The 20,710-nt window shown below is 44.1% G+C and overlaps 1 protein-coding gene across 1 annotated transcript in view; it reads right to left on the reverse strand.

Moving 5' to 3' along the window:
* Nucleotides 1-1,409: 1,409 nt before the first annotated feature.
* The window catches only part of CAMK1 (calcium/calmodulin dependent protein kinase I), a 48,980-nt gene continuing 29,679 nt past the window's right edge, over nt 1,410-20,710 (reverse strand). The window contains exons 5-12 of the mRNA XM_070936766.1: nt 19,094-19,232; nt 11,374-11,500; nt 8,180-8,255; nt 6,834-6,946; nt 6,345-6,423; nt 3,824-3,911; nt 2,628-2,724; nt 1,410-2,102 (exon numbers count right to left, since the gene is read on the reverse strand). Coding sequence (XP_070792867.1) covers nt 2,038-2,102; nt 2,628-2,724; nt 3,824-3,911; nt 6,345-6,423; nt 6,834-6,946; nt 8,180-8,255; nt 11,374-11,500; nt 19,094-19,232 — 784 coding nt within the window. The 3' untranslated portion in view covers nt 1,410-2,037. The remainder of the gene's footprint in view (nt 2,103-2,627; nt 2,725-3,823; nt 3,912-6,344; nt 6,424-6,833; nt 6,947-8,179; nt 8,256-11,373; nt 11,501-19,093; nt 19,233-20,710) is intronic.

The raw sequence follows: 20,710 nt of genomic DNA on the forward strand, positions 1-20,710 counted from the left end.
GTATTTGTGGTGCCAAAATCCAGCATTAATAGGAACGTGTTTTAAAAGGTACTTCGTTTCATTTCTGGCGTGACGTTTTGATGCTCCTCCAGATGCTGAGCCAACTCCTTTTTCTTTTTTGTGTTTGCTTATGTATATGTGACACAACAGCTCCCAATTTTCCTTTGCTGCCTCATGTATTTAGAACGCTACCCCTAATATTCAATCCCTTGTACTATCTCCCTGTTCTCGCTTTCCTTAATTTTCTTTGCATCTATAAAGGAAGTCGTAAATTAGATTCCTAAACCCAAATGATAAGCATGCTGCAGCCAAACCAAGCGTTTTTCTGATTTCAGTGAATCTCACTATCAGAACAGAGACTTTTAAAGAGTGCAACCTGGTCTGGCTGTGGCCTTTTTTTTTTTTTTTTTTACTGTGTACTGTTTTAGAAAACTGTTATATATATATATATATTCTCTCTTGCCCAAATCCATTTCTTCCTTTTGTCTTTGACCATTTCTAGTGGTTTTGGGCAAAGATCTACTTATTTTTTATCCTTTTATAAAGTGCTTCTAAGTTATTTCTAAGTGCTGTATCAATCCTAATAAAACAATCCTGGTTTGTCCCTTAGGTCTCTTCTAGCATGGTTTGTCTGTTTACGTTAGTTCCTAAAAGTGTGCCTACAACCAAATTGGATTCATCTCGGGCAACAGCCCTCAGTGATGGTTTCCTCTTTTTGGGGCCGGCCTTTGGTGAACCTGGAGTGAGGCTCGGTCTTGTGTGCTTCCCTTTTAATACGCGAACAAGCAACAGCATAGAAACTTCTGAGTTACGAAGGTCCTCTTGAACTGAGAGGGTGGAAGAAAAGATCAACGGGACAAAATGAAGAGCTATGAGCTTTTAAATCAGGCAGGAGAAGAGACTGAACCACGGGAAAAGCCATAGTTATATCCAGAGGTGGATGTCATATAATTTTACCACTGGTTCACCGCGCACTGAAAATGTGCATGCGTGCTTTGCTCTCTCTCGTGCTAAGAAATCAAATCCCATAAACCATCGCTCAGAATATCCCAAAGATGCTTTTCCAAAAGGCAACTGGACTTTCTTAGGGGTTTTTTCCCCTTGAAAACATTTCACTTCTCTGAAGCTGAAGACGTTTCTTGGATGAGAAGTGAAACGTTTTCAAGAAAGTCCAGTTGCCTTTTGAGGTGGGGGGGGAGAAACCCACCTTTGGGACAACCATGGCCTGGATGGTTGAGAGAACTTCAGTAGATGCTGTTCAGGATAGCCATGGCCTCTCACCTGCAGAGGACAATAGGAAAGCCGCTCTAGCTCCCATATTTGACTGTAGGAAAACAGTTCCTCCTTCTTTAGAAAAATCAATAGATCACAGATAGGTGGAAAGCTACAAGCTACCGCACACTTCCCTCTGCAAACAAACAATCTTTATTCTCCAACACTGCACGCAACCGAGCCAAGGGCCAGCTACGGTTGAATTTACGTCCTCATTCCTTGGGGTTAGGCTTGGTTGGATCGTGTGGGAGAAGCGGGGGCTTCTCATTGGTTTCTTCAAGCGATGTGATGGTGTGCGCGCAGCTGGAGAGCAAACACCCACTTGAGCGGCTGCTGCAGAAAGCCAGAGGGGTCTTGAATATTTCTTTCCAAGACTTAAAGCCACTCACATGATGGGCCAAAGAGGATGGCATCGTTGCTGTCTTCAGATGAAAGAATGAGCACGGGGGGGGGGGACAGGAGGGGTCTTGTTGGTGCGGCCAACAGGGGCGTTGGGGTGGGGAATGGAACGGGAGAGAATAAAGCATCTCCAGGGAAGTGTGGGAGTCGGAAAATACTAGCCTCCACTTCCAAGATTCTGGAGGATGCCAATTAATAGGGGACAGGTTCCATTCCCCTACAGTGGGGCTCGGCCGTACTTCGCTGGGAAGATGGGATGGCGGTCCCAGACCCTTCCCTAGCTCTTACAACAGGGCTTGGGGCTGCCCACTCAGTTATGATTGCTGCTGGCTCTGCCATCTAGTTCCTGTGTCCTTTGGTGAATGTTCAGTCCTGAGTTTGGCAGTGAGAGCCATTCCCCAAGGATTCCTCACTGCTATTAGTAGCCGAGCCTGAAGAAGACAAAGGGGGAGAAAAGAGACAGTCAAGACCAGATTGACTAGAAATTGGACGATTCCAGGGCCTCCTCTGGTTCAGGAAAGGGAAGCTACCCAGTCCGTACTTCCCGTACTTAGTGACCAGATTGACTCCATGGTTCATAACACTTTATTCTTGGAATGTGACTTAAGGAGACATTCTTTAGGAACAGCATCACATGAACTCAATAGTTCACTGACATACAATGAAGCTCCTGCTGTCTTGAGCAGATCTTCAGAATGAGACGGCTTAGGAAGGAACCTGAAGACTTGGTTCTTCTTCCAGCTGCTGGCCCAGTTGTCCCCCCCACTATATAAGTCATGGTCTGGTCCCCAGCAGGGTCAGCTTTAATTGGTATGTTTTGGCAGCAGAACAAGTAGGCTCAAAAGCAAAGATCAAATGCGGCGCTGCTGTCATCGCTGGCCGACACACCAACGCTCACAAACAGAAGGAAGGGCTTTGAGGAGAAAGGCCACACAGAGACACTCGTAACCTCTCACCGTTGCTCTCCTGCATGGCTTGGCCAGGCCCCTCTTGACTGGTTCCAAGTTGTAGCTTCCTCATATGCCTCACCACAGCTGTTGCGTTGAAGGCTTGCTGAAGGGGGGGGAGAGGGGGGGAGAAAGGAGGAGAGAAAATTGAAAGCAAAGCAAATGTTTCTCTGCCACAGACTTTGGCAAGCGAGAAAAACTTTTTTGAGAGTTCATTCCTTTGTTTCCTTCCCCACGCTGTCAAGAGCTTATTGATTAATCGACTGAATTTATTTATTGAATTTATTTGCCACCCCATCTTGTAGCAGAAGACTCTGGGGCAGCTTCCAGCATTAGCAATTGTGTCAGAGTTTCTTGCAAAAATCAAATCCAGAAGCACACACGGATAACTGATTCAGCTGGATTCATTAACTTCTTTATATACATAATAACAGATGAAGTATTTACAATACCAGTATAGATTCTTCTTCAACGCAGTAGCAGTTACAAGACAAGGCAGGAGAGAACAGTTAGTTTCATTTCAGCAGAGCAGACAAGCTCAGGCTTGTTTCATTTCAGAGCTGAGCACAGAGCTTAAATATAAAGAGAGCCTCCTCTATACAGGGCAGTTAAGCTTCTGCACAGACTCAGTTGCCCAAGCCACGCCCAGACTTCTAGGTTAAGTTTCTGTTTCTAAACAGCCCTCATTGGCTGACCTTGTTACCATGTCTCTATTCGGTCCCCATTGGCTGATCTATTCCAGTCCATGAATATTCATACTCTGACAAATTGCAATATCACTTAGACTTATATACTGCTTTGTAGTGCTTTACAGCCCTCTCTAAGCGGTTTACAGAGTCAGCATATTGTCCCCAAAAATCTGGGTCCTCACTTTACTGACCTCAGAAGGATGGGAGGCTGAGTCAACTTTGAGCTGGTGGGAATCGAAATGCTGTACTACTGGCAGCCGGTAGTCAGCAGAAGTAGCCTGCAGTACTGCATTCTAACCACCGCACCAACACGGCTCTTTAAAAACCCAACAAATATCTTTTATGTTTATTTAACTGATGCTGGGGAAGACAGGAATAGGAACATTACTTGAGTTATAAAGTCATCAGCCTTCTCCCACTTGATGTCTATACTATTCTTCGGGAAAAGGGATATAAAAATCAAACAAATGAAACAAGCACTGGAATAATTAAAAAGCATCTTTTGGACATCCTCACCTTCCATTTGCTTTTGGCAAAATTCTTTTTGATCTGCTCACTGACTGACTGATGGATGTTCTTATCTAGCGCGGTGTCTCCAGCAATCCTGAGAAGAGAGAAAGCATTTGTTCCTATTTTGCAGACACCCCACTTCCATAAAAGGTAAGAAAAGGGGCAGCTATTAAAGAAAAAATGGAGGTGTTACCCAGTTGATGGATAAACTCCCCAAAGAAACTCATTAAGTTATTTTATGTTGGGGTCATTTTAGCATTTATCTTTACAGAGCTTTACTTTAGGTCTGTGATGGCGAACCTAAGGCACGAGTGCTGGAAGTGGCATGCAGAGCCATTTCTCTGGGCACCCCAGCTATCACCCGTTGCTCTTCCAGGATCCGCTGACCCGCTGGTCTTTGTGCACACGGGAGTGTCAGAAACCAGAAAAGCAGTTCCCTGGCATTCATGCGCGTGGGGGAAGCTGAACTTCCGGTTTCCAATGCGCACATGCCAGGTGACCGGTGCACATGCACACACCGGAAACCAGAAGCTCAGCTTCCTGGCACATGTATGCGCACCTGGGAACTGCTCTTCCGGTTTCCGGCACTCCTGCGCGTGCGCACCAGGGAATTGGTCTTCCAGTTTATGCTGCTCCTCTGTGTGCGTGCATGCACTCCCGTTTTGGCACTTGGTGCTGAAAAGGTTTGCCAACACTGCTTTAGGCTATATGTTTTTTTATATACAATGCCCTCAGAGTATACCAAATTATGCAACAAAGATAGAACTTCTCCAAACAAAATAAGAGCAGGCAGAATTAATATAAAACTTCCATTTCCAACTTCCAATTTCCAAATGAAATTGAGAACTCTATTATAGAAGACTTTGTGCTGATAACAAGGAAAGAGATGATGCGGGAGAAGAAATAAGTCAATCCGAATAGAGCTGGAAGGGGTCTTGGAGGTCTTCTAGTTCAACCCCCTGATCAAACAGGAGGCCCTATACCAGGGGTGGGCAACTGTGGCCCTTTTATAACCTGTGGACTTCAACTCCCAGAATTCCTGGGACAGCCAAGCCAAGCTGTCTCAGGAATTCTGGGAGTTGAAGTCCACAGGTTGTAAAAGGGTCACAGTTGCCCACCCCTGCCCTATACAATTTGAGACAAGTGGCTGTCCACTCTCTTAAGTTTTTTTAAAGTTCTTTTTAAGTTCCTTTAAAAAGTGTTTAAACTTTTTAAAAAGTTCTTTAAAAGTTTTCAACTTCTTTAAAACCAAGTACATGGGTACTCCTGTTTCTTTAAATCAAGTAATACTTTTAATTCCTTTGGCATATTTTCATTTCCTGCCAGGTGATAGATGGGTATGCGAGAGTACATTCTAAATTGGCTTTGGACAAAATAGCAAAAGCAGTAGCAATTAGACTTATATACCACTTCACAGGGCTCTACAGCCCTATCTAAGCAGTTTACAGAGTCAGCCTATTGCCCCCCCCAACAATCTGGGTCCTCATTTTACCCACCTGGGAAGGATGGAAGGCTGAGTCAACCTTGAGCCTGGTGAGATTCCATCTGCCAAACTGCTGGCAGCCGGCAGTCAGCAGAAATAGCCTGCAGTACTGCACTCTAACCACTGCGCCACTGTGGCTCAAAATAGTCATATACTGTAATCAATCGTATAGATGATCCCTATATTGAGGATGGTTGCAGCGTACTAGGCTCATGTGATCGCTATTTGTGACCAGCAATTTGTTAGTAACGCATACTAAAGATGCATGAATTTGTAATTTTTTTTAAAGCAGCACATTTTACTTGAGATTTGATAGCGATAAACAGAACATCAGAAGCAGTGGTGGGTTGCCCCCGGTTTGCACCAGTTCTATAGAACTGGTAGTAAAACCAGCGAGAGGCCCCGCCCACCGACCCCAACATCATCAAAACACTTCTGTGCGCGAATGAGCCAAGATGGCGCAGTGGTGGTTAGAGTGCAGTACTGCAGCTACTTCAGCTGTCTGCTAGTTCAGCAGATCAGCGGATCAAATCTCACCGGCTCAAGGTTGACTCAGCCTTCCATCCTTCCGAGGTGGGTAAAATGAGGACCCAGATTGTTGGGGGCAATATGCTATTTAATATACTGTCTTTGGTGTAAGCCGCCCAGAGACCTCGGAGAGTGGGCGGAATTGAAATACGACTAATAATAATAATAATAATAATAATAATAATAATAATAATAATTATTATTATTATTATTATTATTATTATTATTATTTTAAAAAAACACTTCTGCGCATGCGCAGAAGCTTCTGCGCATGCACAGAATCGTGCGCACGCGAGCAAAGCGAGCACACACACACACAGCTCCGCTACAAACCGGTAGTAAAGGTAAGTAGAACCCACCCCTGGTCAGAAACAAAAATGTGGGCCTGGCTGGCAGGCCATAGATGAGGTCAATAGAACTATTGAATATGAGAAAAGGAATAAAGACACAGAAAAAAATCAAAGCCACACCAATCCTAATTAAAGTTCAAAAGCCAAGGGTGGTAGTAAACCTTACCATGGGTGTTGTAAAGCTTGCTCACAAGTGAATCGCTTTTTGGGGTCTCTCTCCATTAAATGCTGGATGAAATCTTTGGCTGGAAGCAAAAAGGAAGGTGGATGAGAAGCAAACTCTGACATTACAGCCGCCATTGGAATCCAACTTTTATTTTTGATCCGGGCATCCCGAGAAACTGAAGTTATCCCTTCCTCACCCAGTGGTGAAATCCGAATTTTTTTACTACCGGTTCTGTGGGAGTGGCTCGGTGGGCATGGCAGGAGAAGGATACCTCAAAATCTCCATTCCCACCCCACTCCAGGGGAAGGATACTGCAAAATCCCCATTCCCTCCCCACTCCTGGGGGAAGGATGTTGCAAAATCTCCATTCCCACCCCACTCTGAGGCCAGCCAGAGGTGGTATTTGCCAGTTCTCTGAACTGCTCAAAATTTCCACTACCGGTTCTCCAGAACCTGTCAGAACCTGCTGGATTTCACCCCTGTCCTCACCTGAATCCGATATGTCATCCCAGTAGGGAGAATCAAATTCATATTCAGCCTTCAAGATCTGTTCAAACAGCTTGGTATCGTTCTCGTCGTAAAATGGGGGATACCCGCACAACCTGAGGTAAAAGAGGGGGAAATAGGCCATGCGTGACTATAAAATCTAGATGTCCATATTGCAGGGAGGGGAATATAGATTGGGAACAGGTGAAACGGTGAGGAAGAGAAGTATATTGCATGGGAGAAGGGGGAGAGAGAGAGAGGGAGGGAGAGAGGGAGGGAGGGAGGGAGGGAGAGAGAGACAGAGAGAGAGACAGAGACAGAGAGGGAGAGAACTGGTTATACCTGGATCCAGAAAGGAGAAGAGGAAGAATAGGAACAAAGGCAGAGATAATATTGAGCTGTTAATTATGTTTTTCTGTAGAGATAGGTAAATACCAAATTGAGGTAGTCCTCATCTTACAACCAATTTATTTAGTGACCATTCAAAGTTAGAATGGCATTGAAAAAAGTGACCGCTGGTCATCACACTTACGACCATCACAGCATAGCAATGGTCATATTGTATGATCAAAATTTGGTCATTTTGATTTCCTCTGGTTAGGGTTAAGGAGACAGAGCTGGAAATCAGGTAAAACGGCAAGAGGAGCCCCATCTTGCTCCATGTGCCACAAAATAATAAGACATCCCCAAAAATAAGGCCGAGCACTTATTTCAGGGTTCAAAAAAAATAAGACAGGGTCTTATTTTCGGGAAAACACGGGTATATATTGGCAAATTCATTTTTCTCCAAAACACACTTTCCCAACTTACTCTGCTACTTTTTTTTTGTGAACCAAAAACATTCAGAAAGTGCAAAAAACAACCTGAGAGAGAGATTATCATCTCTGCAGCAAAACATAGAAAAAAAATACAATTATTCCCTAGACTGACAGGGTGGAAGCAAGAAGAGAGAACTACGTCATGATCAAAAGGAGTGGAATTTCCTGTCCTCCAAATTGCAAAAAGGGAATCTTATAAAATTAAAAGCCATATGCAAAAGATCTCGAATTGGCCTTTTTAGTCACACTAGATGCTGTTTTAGGACGTCTTCCCAGAGCACGATACCATCGTCTTTTGAGACTGAAGGTTGCCAATGAATGCAAAAGGATAACAACGGACCAGTGAAGCAGCTATGCAAATGCCAAATATATCCTGGAAGCTAAAGGGGCAGGATTGTGTTTGTAAATCGTTAAATGCAACTAGACAGAGATGTATTTAGAAGCAACAGGAAGTATTATCAGTCCTCCCTGTCTTCCTGTTTATTCCCTCCTCCTCCCCTCAACACACACACAATTCCACTTGATACGTACAAGATGTAGGCAATGACTCCAATAGACCAGCAGTCCACAGCCTTGCTGTAAGGCTTCTGTGCCAAGACTTCGGGAGCTGGGCCACATCAGGAGGGAGCAACAGGAAAGAAAGAATGCAACAATTAGAGACCGAAATGTGTTGCTATGTCCACTAATACTTATTGGTTAATATACCTCTTACACTAGGGAGTACCTTCAGAAGTGGTAGAAGGCTTTCAGATAGTGGATTACAATAGATCCAGTCAACAGACTCACTATTTACAGTAGTGGCCAAACTTGTGGAAACCTCCTGGGAAAAGTGTATTTTCTAAAACTAGCTAATAACACCACTTTTTTTGGGGGGGGAGTAGTACCATAAAATTATATGTTAATGGAAAGATAATTTAATCAAGAATGTAATGCAATAACTTTTATGAAGGATTTATGAAGGATTAGAATAGCAGTTACAGTATAAAGAAGAAAAGTGAAACCCGTAGAAAAAACGAGATATACAAAAATTATCACCATGTCAATTAATACTTAGTTAGGTAACCTTTAGCATGAATTACGGCCTTACAACGTCTTCCCATGGAGTGAACCAAGTCTTTTAGTTCTGCAACTGTTATAATGCGAAACCAAGATTGAATGATTGCTTCCATTAACTGGGTTTTATTGCTGGGTCGCTTCTGACTAACAAGTTTCTTTAGTCCGTAGATTTTCAATTGGATTAAGGTCTGGACTGGAATATGATTATCTTGAAACTCCCCCCAAAAAAGTGGTATGATTAGCCATCAAACCTCAAAAATATACTTTTTCCAAAAGGTTTCCACAATTTTGGCCACTATTGTAGCAATGATAGTTCAACAGCACTTAGGAAGCCACAAATGGCCTGACCCAGTCCGGAGAGTTGCTATGTCATTAATTGAGCTAGTGATCAAAAGTCTATTAAAACTTATTTCAAGCTTCCATCTTCCTCCCGGATAATTCTCAGTTCTGGCTTGGAACATTTGTTCAGTCCTTTTTCCTTCACAAAATATGGAGATCATTTGAAGGTCTCAAGCCTCCAAATTCGATCCCACCTCAGGTCCAACATACCTACACAGGTATCTGATTAAGGTATGTTGAAGTGAAATTTTCAGTCAAATGACATTTAAAGCTTTAAAAGTTTAACACAGCACAACAGAACAAATACCAGATTGTTTGGCAATTCCTGTCCCAAAGAATCGACTCCTGTCAAAGGATGACTCAAAATGAATTCTCTTTATAGCAGAAATGTCTCCTTGGTAGCTTCCTTCCTGCCCCTTTCTTTTAAAGCTACTGCCGTCTCTCTGCCCACTTCCCACTCAATGGCATGGCTGAGGGAATCCTGAATTAGCCCTTTGTTTATCAATTACTCTTCCTGAGGAAAACCTTTCGGTGAAAGATTGAATGCTTTAATTTACTTGGACTCCAGAGAGAGAGAGAGAAAAAAAACCCAACAAAATCCGTCTTAATTTGGAATGGAAATGACCCCGAAAGGGGCAATTTAAGAACGGCAAATAAGATTATACGTCTCTTTAAAAGGAAAGAGCAAAGGAGAAAGATACTAATTATAAGGATGGAAGTGCCTAGACGGAGAATGAAATAGAAGCCAGAAAAAGAATTCTTGTTAAGACAAAAAGAAACCCTCTGCCTTCAATAATTCAATCAGGATAGAGCTGGAAGGGACCCCCTGCTCAAGAAGGAGACCCTATAGTACCATTTCAGACAAGTGGCTGTTGAGTTCTCTTCTTAAAAACCTCCAGTTTTGGAGCAGCCACAACCTCTGAAGGCAAGCTGATCCACTGGTTCATTATCCTCACTGGTAGGAAGTTTCTCCTGGATTCCAGAAGAAAATTCTCCTTGATTAGTTTCCTGCACATTTGTTTTATTGCACATCTAAATTGGATTATTGGTTGGGTCATCAACTCCTTTCCCCAGTCCATGATGATGAGCAATATTATCACATTTTGAATTTTGGGGGAATGTTGTGGTCGGTTTGTATCCTTAATACGTCTTCGCTATTTCCTCTGCCTACGGTATAGGTCTGTGATGGGGAACCTATGGCACGCGTGCTCAAAGTGGCACACGAAACCATATTGCCCGGCACGTGCAGCCTTGCTTGTTTGTCTTCCAGGTTTCTGGTGCGCATGCGTACGCGATGATCAGCTGTCCTTTGCACATGCGGCAGTGCCGAAAACCAGCCTGTGCATAAACGCCAGCCAGCTGATCGTCGGGTATGCATGCGCACTAGAACCGGGAAATTTGGCTTTTCCGGAGCGCAGCCCTGACGAGCGCATGCATGTGACGTTTACGCGCGACCTTTTCAGCACTCAGTGCCGAAAAGGTTCGCCATCACTGGTATAGGTAGTAATTTACCTTGATGGATATTCCTACACAATCCCTAGAAATTGAACTCTTAAGATCCATAAGATTATTACTTTGGCTTTTTTCTCTCACCCCCTCCCAGGGGTAAAATGCTCCCGGTTCGGACCAGATCGCCCAATCCGGTAGCGATGGCAGCAGGTGGTTCGGAGAACCAGTAGCAAAAATCCCTGCGCCCTCCCCACCATGCCCAGCTGAGCCGCACAATCATCAGAGGCGCTTTTTTTTTTTTACTTTTAAAAGCATTTTTTTCTACAACCTCTTCCGACGAAAAAATGCTTTTAAAAGTAAAAAAAAAGCCTCTGATGATCGCGTTGCTCAGCTGGGATCATCAGAGGTTTTTCAAAGCATTTTTTTCTCCAACCTCTTGGCCGAAGAGGTGGTTAAAAAAATGCAAATACCTCTCTGCCGATCAGGCAACTCAGCTGGGATTGTCAGAGAGGTATTTTTTTAAAAAATACCTCTCTGACAATTTCAAAGCATAGAAAAAATGCTTTGAAAAGTTAAAAAAAAAAAAGTTGGCCACGCCCACCCAATCACATTACCCCCACCCCCACCAAGCCACGCCCACAGAACCGGTAGTAACAAATTTTACATTTCACCCCTGCCCCCTCCCCAAATATCCGTATTATTTCAAGGTTGACTCAAGCCTTCCATCCTTCCGAGGTTGGTAAAATGAGGACCCAGATTGTTGGGGGGCAATAGGCTGACTCTGTAAACCGCTTAGAGAGGGCTGTAAAACCACTATGAAGCGGTATATAAGTCTAAGAAGTGCTATTGCTAACTACTATTATTTCATGAAGGCTGCTCACCCACATAGCCAGGAGTTCCACAGGCTGTGGACATGACACTGCCGGAGCCTTCAATCTTCGACAGCCCAAAGTCACTAATCATGATCTTGGAGTCCTCATCCAGGCTGTAATACAGCAGGTTTTCAGGCTAATGTGAAATTGGAAGGAAGGAAGAAGGCAGAATTGGGAGGATTTAACAGCTTTATCAAACTGCAGAATACGTTCAGAGCAAATCCGTACATACAGACCATCGAAGACTATTAAAACAAATGCTTTTTACTAAAAAAAAAACCCTAAAAATACCCACCTTATAAAATACAATAACAGAAATAAACCTGAACAAAACAGGCTATGCTATATATGGAAAATAAGTTCCTGAAACAAAATTAAAATCAATTTTAAAAAAACCCTGAGCCCAGTTTCCTAAAGCTGGCTTTAAAAGATAAGCATAATTTTTCAAAGGAACTAAGGATAGAGTTCAAAGCAAGGAAACAGGTTGGGATTCCATTCCTCTAAACAGTGCCAAGAGGAAATAGAGATAAGGGCAGAATTTATGGAAGGGATGGTACCCAGAAACATATGTGTAAACAAACACACCCTCCCAAATATACAACTAAAAGCTTCTAAAATCAACAGTGGTATCAGTACGGGTCAATAACAGTTGACAAGTGAGACCCAGCCTCAGGCAGGAGGCGCCCCTCCCACACACACACACTTCTTATGCATTCATCCACGAGCAGCAGCAGTAGAGCTGCCATTTAATTTTCAGCTGGTTACCCCCATTGACAGCAGCAGTGCTGTTCCAGCAACCTTCATGCTTCACATACATTGAAACAGATGTTCCAAGCGGAAGATTGGAAAGGCAGCAGGTGGGAACTGAGAAAATATCTACAGACCCCTCACACTTTGGACCTAAACTGTTTCAACTTCTCCCCTCAAGACACCGCTATAGAGCATTGCAGGCCAAAAGAACTAGACGCATAGACAGCTTCTTTCCTCATGCCGTTACTCTGCTAAACATCTAACTCTGTAATGGCGAACCTATGGCATGCAGAGCCCGGGCATGTGAGCAGTCGCCCCAGCTCAGTGTGTGTGTACTCGTGCCTCCCGCCAGCCAGCTGGTTTTCGGGTCTCTGCCGTGCATGCGCGGAGGGCGGGGCGCATGCAGGAGATGCACGCATCTGCGCGGGGGGGGCGCATGCTTTCGGCACTCAGTGCCATCACTGATCTTACTCCCTCAGGATTGTCTTATGCCTAAAGACAATGCTAAACCCACGTAGTTGCCTGTATTGCTATTATCCTTCTCATCTTTTCATCTTTCCCATTTTCTCATCTTTCTTACCTCACATCTTTCCTACTACCTTCTCCTATTGGCATATTATGATTTTTTTTTTTATTATTTGATTTATATGCTGCCCTTCTCCGGAGACTCAGGGTGGCTTACAATGCGTTAAGCAAAAGCCTTCATACTTTTGTATATTTTATACAAAGTCAGCTTATTGCCCCCACAATCTGGGTCCTCATTTTACCTACCTTAGAAAGGATGGAAGGCTGAGTCAACCTTGAGCCTGGGGATATTCGAACTTGCAGTAATTGCAGGCAGCAGATGTTAATAACAGTGCTTTAGTCTGCTTTAGTCTGCTGCACTACCAGGGCTCCTTTTTATCAATAATTGTTGTTTGTATCTTACGATTTAGGATTGTATCTTATGATTTATGATCTATGACTTATCACTTTGTTGCTGTTTGGATGTACACTGAGAGCTTATGTATCGGAGATAAATTCTTTGTGTGTCCAATCACACTCGGCCAATAAAGAATTCTATTCTATTCTATTCTATTCTATTCTATTCTATTCTATTCTATTCTATTCTATTCTATTCTATTCTATTCTATTCTATTCTATTCTATTCTATTCCATTCCATTCCATTCCATTCCATTCCTCTATTCATTACCCCATAGGCAGCAGGAATGCTGTTCCAGCAAGCTACATACTGCACACATATTTAAACAGCTGTTCCAAGCAGCAGACTGGGAAGGCAGCAGGTGGGAACAAGACACCAGAAATTCTTAGCTCATCTCTGCATTCCCATCTGCTTTGTTGTTGTTGTTGTTGTTTTATGATCCACACTTCTTTTCTTCTCCCTCTCTTCTCTCTGCCTTCTGGACAACCATTTGACTGGGATGGTATAAGGTCTCCTGCCTTGAGCAGGGGGTTGGACTAGAAGACCTCTGAGGTCCCTTCCAGCCCTAGGTGTCAGCATTCAGAGTAACGCACCCATGGAAATCAGAGCTCCGAGGGAGGTAGATTCCTCAAAGGACATGTTTATTGGATACATCATATCGGCACAGCCGGTGAAAACCGACTCTGAAAGTTCCTGCCGTTTTCACCTAATTAAAAGAGTAACACTTCCCCCTCTCCGGTGTCATCAGTCGTGTTCTCCAATGAAAATAGCTGGCAGACTCCTCCCCTCCTTCACCAGCCACCTCTTAACGATGACCTTGGTTCCCACAGGAAGACTTTTTGTTTTGACTGTGAGCTGGGCTATCTACTTCCCCCCTCCCCTCCTTTCTCAGGCTTTTTCCAGCCTCCGAAGAGCCTCCAGAGCCCGGGAGAGGCCATTTTCGTCCTCCTGGAGGCTTAAGCAAAGCCTCTGGAGCCTGGGGAGGGTGAAAACGTCCCATCCCCCCACCGTGGTGCAGGAGGCCAAGTAGGCCACGCTCACCATGGCCATGCTCACCCAGCAACCGGGCAGAGAACCAGTTTCGTGGCAACTGTGAGGCAGCACAAGATGATGTCAGCCAGGTTCGCTTCAGAGTTGACATTAGGATTCTATGTTCTATGAGTCCGCAGTTTGCTCCCCATCCTGGTCTACCACTGAGAGTGTCTCTTTCATTTTGCCTAAATGGTAGAGACAGCCCTATAATCAAAGGACCGGGACACTTGGAATATACATCCTGGTAGACATACAGTACTTTCTTGGGAAAAGACTTTCTTCTCCTGTGACAACCGAACTGACCCGGCCATTAAGCAGGAAGGGACAGCTGCCTCAGACGTGGAGGTGAAGGATGGATGGGGAATAGATAAAGCTGCATGCGGGGCCTGGTCAGTCTTGCAATAGTTACCTGCGGCCTTCCAGAATCATGGAGGACACCGTCCTTTCACCAGGAAGAACTGAGGGCCAATTTGCTCACTGTTATATACTGGAATGGAATTTTGTTTTCTTTCACTAAGCATCAGTTCATCTTGGCTGATCCCATTTGCCAAGAAGCAGCCACCAAGAAGTATTGGCTGTGTGTTAGTTCATTTGTGGCATTCGGGAGGCACAAAAAACCAGACCAGCCCTTTATGTAAACTGCATGCACCTGGAGAGGGTGAGGAGAAAACATAACCTGCACTGCATAAGGATCCTACACAGGGGTGGGATTCAGCTGGTTTGGACCAGTTTAGGTGAATCGGATGCTAATTTTACATCTGGTTCGCCAAACCGGTAGTTGCAAGGACTGGTTGGCCCCACACACTGGGCCCTTCTCCTCCCAGGAGTCTCCACGCAGCCCATTTTGGATTCCAGATAAGTGCAGGGCCCGCGCGGAGGCTCTGGGAGGGCAAAAAACGGGCCTACTGGAAGTTCCGGTAGTCCAGAAATGAGCTGGTTTCCAGCCTCCGGAGAGCCTCCGGAGAGCCTCCAGAGCCCGGGAGAGGCCATTTTCGTCCTCCTGGAGGCTTGAGCAAAGCCTCTGGAGCCTGGGGAGGGTGAAAATATCCCATCCCCCCACCGTGGTGCAGGAGGTCAAGTAGGCCACGCTCATCATGGCCATGCTCACCCAGCAACCGGGCAGAGAACCGGTTGCTATAATTTTTGAATCCCACCCCTGATCCTACAGAAAACATGCAGAGGTTCCCATAAAAAAAAAAGATAGAAAAAAAAAATTAAAAGCTGAAAATCTTTACCCAGGTTCTCTTTTTCTCTCCTCTTCCACAATTCCTGTATTTTGCAGTCCATGCAATCTTGTCACGAGGATTAGAATTGCATATCAGAGAAAGAGAACTGAAACTTTTTATTTGAAATCTCTTGCAAGTTCCAGGGGAAAGATTAACACACCACACTGAAAAGTTAACTTTCTGCTACCAAAGTTTACAGAATTTATGGAAACTACATGTATAGCAGAGAACCTAAGAACTAAGTCACCCCTAAGGAAAGGAGTGAGGTGAGAGGACAATTTACAACATAGAGAAAACATCATTCACTGTGCAGGTGGTCCTCGACTTACAACCACAACCGACCCCCCCCAAATTCGGTTGCTAAATGAGACAGTTGTTAAGTGAGTTTTGCCCCATTTTGTGACCTTTCTTGCCGCAGTTGTTAAGTGAATCTAGCCTCCCCAATGACTTTGCTTGTCAGAAGGTTACATAAAGTTGGTCACATGACCAACTGTCATAAATATGAACCCGTAGCATTCAGATTTTGATCATGTGACCATGGGAAGGCTGCAGCAATCATTAGTGTGAAAAAATGGTCATTTTTCAGTGCTGTTGTAACTTTGAGTGGTCACTAAATGAATGGTTGTAATTCAAGAATTACCTGTGACGGTATGTGGGAATGACTCTGGGTGACCAGAGGAAGAGCCACGGATGAGACCCTGTCAAATAAGCAGCAGCTATGTCCACAGAAGGAATGGGAGAGTGGCAAACATCTCAGAAGGGGCCCTCCCTCCTTTATGATGCATTTCAGTTTTAATGCCCTTCTCAACTGAATAATATTGTTTTTCTTGGTCTTGTAATCAGCTTTTATGTTTGTGGGTTTTTACAGTGTATATCATCCTGAACATCTATTGGCAGGAGAGACATTTAACAAGGGTCAGCTTTCAAGGTCCAGATAGCTAACAGAGCTGTCATTTCAGGTTATTCTCTCTCACACCCTCCCTCTTTTTCTCTCTCTCTCTCTCTCTCCCCCTCCCCCCTCTCTCCCCCTCCCTCCTTCTCCCTTTCTTTCCCTCTCTCCCTCCCTCGCTCCCTCCCATCCTCTCTCCCTCCCACCCTCTCTCATCTCCCTCTCTCTCTTCCTCCCTCTTTCTCTCTTTCTGTCCCCCTCCCCCTCCCATCTCTCTCCCTCATCTCCCTCTCTCATTCTCTCTCTCCCTCCCTCTTTCTCCCCCTCCCCCCTCTCTCATCTCTCTCTCACACACACACACCCACATATCTCCCTCTCTCATCCTCTCTCCCTCTTTCTTTCTCTCTCCACTCTCTTGGGGGAAAAAATTCAAAGAGGAGTAAGCGAAGAGTGCCTGCCTCTTTGACCTGGCCAGTGAAGACTCCTCCACCCTATACCTACTCACCCCACCCCATCTCATCCGACTTGTTAGTACGAAGGGAACCCCCACCCCCATCTATATTTTTCAAGTGGAACAAACAGTCATAGTTTATGCTTCAATCATTCTGATAGTTAAATGTTCTCTAACGACAAGGAAAGGACATGCAGGACATTTCCTCAATCTGGAAAGGACCAGCCTGCCTGATATCTCTTCTGAGACAAAGATGAGAAGAAACTGAGCTTATAGAGCTATATTTCTAAAATGAAATAAATATCTACACATCTGCCCGGTAAGAGCCTTCTACACAAATCTCGTGTCTTTTCTAATCCTGCCTTGGCAGTCAATCTTCAGACACCGAAAGTAGCAACCAATTACTGGCACCATCATCACATTCTAACGAGTGGCAGGTAAGGCTTGCTCTGCCTTGATGCCAACGTGTGACATTCAGTTTAACTGCATTGGGTTAGAATTTCTGGGCAAATGTACAGCAATTTGTAACATTTGCATTTCTAGCCACTGTTTGGCACTGTTCATATGAAACCACTATCATCATTTGTCATTTCTGCAGAAATAAAGAAAAAGGCCAGCCTGCAACTTTTGAGAGCTGTAATATATTTATCTGATCAGTGTACAAATACATTTTTTAATAATTATGACTTTCCCCCCCCCATTTTCTCTCTTTCCCCGTTGCTAGATTAAGAGAGTAACAGGATGTTATAAGTGTAAACATTCTTTGTGTATCCTATGGCTTCTCCCTTCTTATTTATTAGGCTCCTTATCTCCTTTACATACATACAGAATAGAGCTGGAAGAGACTTTGGAAGTCTTCTAGTCCAATCCCCTGCGCAAGTAGGAGACCCTAACATTTGAGACAAGTGGTTGCCCAGCCTCTACTTAAAAACCTCCAATGATGAAGCACCCACAACTTTTGAAGTCAAGCTGTTCCACTGGTTAATTGTCCTCATTGTTAGATTTCTCCTTAATTCTAGATTGCTTCTCTCCTTGATTAATTTCCATCCATTGTTTCCTGCCCTGCCCTGACCTCTGGTGCTTTGGAAAATAATTTGACCCCCTCTTCTTGGTGGCAGTCCTTGAAATAATGGAATACTGTTATCATGTCAGTCCTAGTCCTTCTTTTCTCTAGACTAGCCATACCCAATTCCTGCAACCATTCTTCATGTTTTAGTCTCCAGGCCCTTAATCGTCTTAATTTCTCTTCTCTACACATTTTCCAAAGTCTCTACATTATTTTATAATGTGGTGACCAAAACTGGATGCAGTATTCTACATGTGGTCTTACTAAGGTTTATAAAGCTGTATTCATACTTTGTATGATCTTGACCCTTCCCCAGTGGTGGGTTGTTCCTGGTTCGCACCGGTTCGCAAGAACCGGTAGTAAAAATTTGTAGTAATTCAGAGAACCAGTAATAACATTGGCTGGCCACACCCCCAAACCAGTTCCTGGCCCGGTCGCTGCTCGCTTACCCCGCCCACCTCATCAGAGGCTTTTTTTTTACTTTTAAAAGCATTTTTTCTACAACCTCTTCAGCTGAAAAAATGCTTTTAAAAGTAAAAAAAAAAAGCCTCTGATGATCTCGCGGCTCAGCTGGGATCGTCAGAGGCTTTTAAAAGCATTTTTTCTACAACCTCTTCGGCCGAAGAGGTTGTAGAAAAAAAAATGCCTTTAAAAGCCTCTGGTGATCCCAGCTGAGTTGCCTGATCGTCAGAAGCTTTTAAAAGCATATTTTTCTGCAACCTCTTAAGGTTGTAGAAAAAATGCTTTTAAAAGTAAAAAAAAAAAAAAGTTGGCCACACCCACCCAGTCACATTACCCCCTCCACCAATCCACGCCCACAGAACCAGTAGTAAACATGTTTAGAACCCACCCCTGCTCTGCACTCCTCCACTAAATGGTGGAGGATGGAAGGATTTATATTCCTTGAAGTCCTCTGGTCGTTAATGCTAAAGGATCAGATGTCGTAATGCTAACGACCAGAGGATTGCAAGGAATATAAAACCTTCCATTCTCCACCATTCAGTCAGAACTGAAGAAGCTTCTTGGATGAGAAGTGAAATGTCTTCAAGTAAAAACAAAGAAAGTCGAGTTGTCTTTTGAAAAAGCACTTTTGGGAACACCATGATCTGGAACAGGGGTCTCCAACCTTAGCAACTTTAAGACTTGTGGACTTCAACTCCCAGAATTCCTCAGCCAGCAAAGCTTTGCTGGCTGAGGAATTCTGGGAGTTGAAGTCCACAAGTCTTAAAGTTGCCAAGGTTGGAGACCCCTGCTCTGGAAGACTAAGAATCTCCATAGACAATTGCAGGGATTGTGTTTAGTTTATCCCTCAGTAAATAGCTTGTGGGGACACCTCTTAATGGAAGGAGGACTACAACATGCAGATACATCTGGCCAAGTTGACCAACCCACCTTGAGGTCACGGTGCACAATGCCCATGTCATGCAGGTATTTAACGGCATCAAGGATTTGGCAGATCAGCTTGCTGGCATCTCGCTCTGTGTAAAATCCCTTCTCCACTATCCTGTCAAAAAGTTCCCCTCCAGAAACCCTGCCAGAAGGAGATAGAATACAAGTAAGATCTATGCAGACAGATCGTTGCAAGCCTCCAACGTGGATTAGGTCAGTGATGTGATTTGCTAAACCTTTTGGGCTTGGCATATCAAAAATTCAGAAAACGCCTAACTTGACTCTGCTGGTGTATCACTATCACCACCCAACAAAGGAGAAGCAATTCTTTCTTTATTTATTTAATCTTAAACAGTCCAATCAAATGTGGTGCGATGAATTATATAGGTAAAGGTAAAGGTTCCCCTCACACATATGTTCCTGACTCTAGAGGGCGGTGCTCATCTCCGTTTCAAAGCCGAAGAGCCAGCGCTGTCCAAAGACATCTCCGTGGTCATGTGGCTGGCATGTCTAAATGCCAAAGGTGCATGGAACACTGTTACTTTCCCACCAAAGGTGGTCCTTATTTTTCTTCTTGCATTTTTTACAAGCTTTTGAACTGCTAGGTTGGCAGAAGCTGGGACAAGTAACCGGAACTCACCCCGTTAAACGGCACTAGGGATTCGAACCACTTAACTGCCGACCTTTTGATCGACAAGCTCAGCGTCTTAGCCACTGAGCCACCGTGTCCCTATTATGAATTATATAAAAAAAGGTCAAATAATAAAAATGAAAAATGAAATGAAGCATAAACCATTTTCAGAGTTGTAGTTTTGAGAATAGCTCTTGTCAAGTATTGGAGAATGTTGGCATGGCACACAAAACATTGTGGCATGTGTCACCTTTGACATATGTGTCATAGGTTCACCGTCCACCACAAGACTCAGAGGGGTTGAGAAGCCGAGGACATGCCATACTACAGGTAATCCATGATTTACGGTCACAATTGGGACCAGTATTTCTGTATCTAAGTGAGGTAGTTGTTAAGCAAGTTGTATCTGATTTTACAACCTTTTTGCTGGTTGTTAAGTGAATCACTGAAGTTGTTAAGAGAAACACACAGTTGTTATGTGAATCTAGCATCCTTCGTAGACTCTGCTTGTTGAAAGCTGGCTGGGAAAGTTGCAAACGGTTCACATAACCATGGGATGCTTCAACCATTGTAAATATACGCCGGCTGCCAAGTGCCCAAATTTTGATAATTGTTGAGTATGGGAATGAGCTTCAACGGTTGTAAGTGCGAGGACTGGTCATAAGACAATTTTTTTCAGTGCTGTTGTAATTTATAACAGTCGCTAAACATATGGTTGTAAGTCAAAGATTATCTGTATTAATCCCTTTCCTTTTTAGCTCCAGTTTTGTTCGAATCAGAGGCATCGTTTAAGGAGTCTTCCGGGTTGAAAGCATTAGCCAATGACATCCCCATTGCCCAGGGAATGCCTGTGGGGCAGAGGTGGGATTCAGCCGGTTCTTCCGGATTGGGCGAACCAGTAGCGGTGACTGCGGGAGGCTCCGCCCACCCGCCCAGATGTAATGCGCAAGCACTGTGCATGCGCAGAAGACTCATGCTCACATTTGTGA

The sequence above is a fragment of the Pituophis catenifer genome, unplaced genomic scaffold, assembly GCF_029215685.1.
Source record: "Pituophis catenifer annectens isolate HBS135680 unplaced genomic scaffold, rPitCat1.0.hap2 SCAF_2, whole genome shotgun sequence".
Taxonomy (NCBI): domain Eukaryota; kingdom Metazoa; phylum Chordata; class Lepidosauria; order Squamata; family Colubridae; genus Pituophis; species Pituophis catenifer.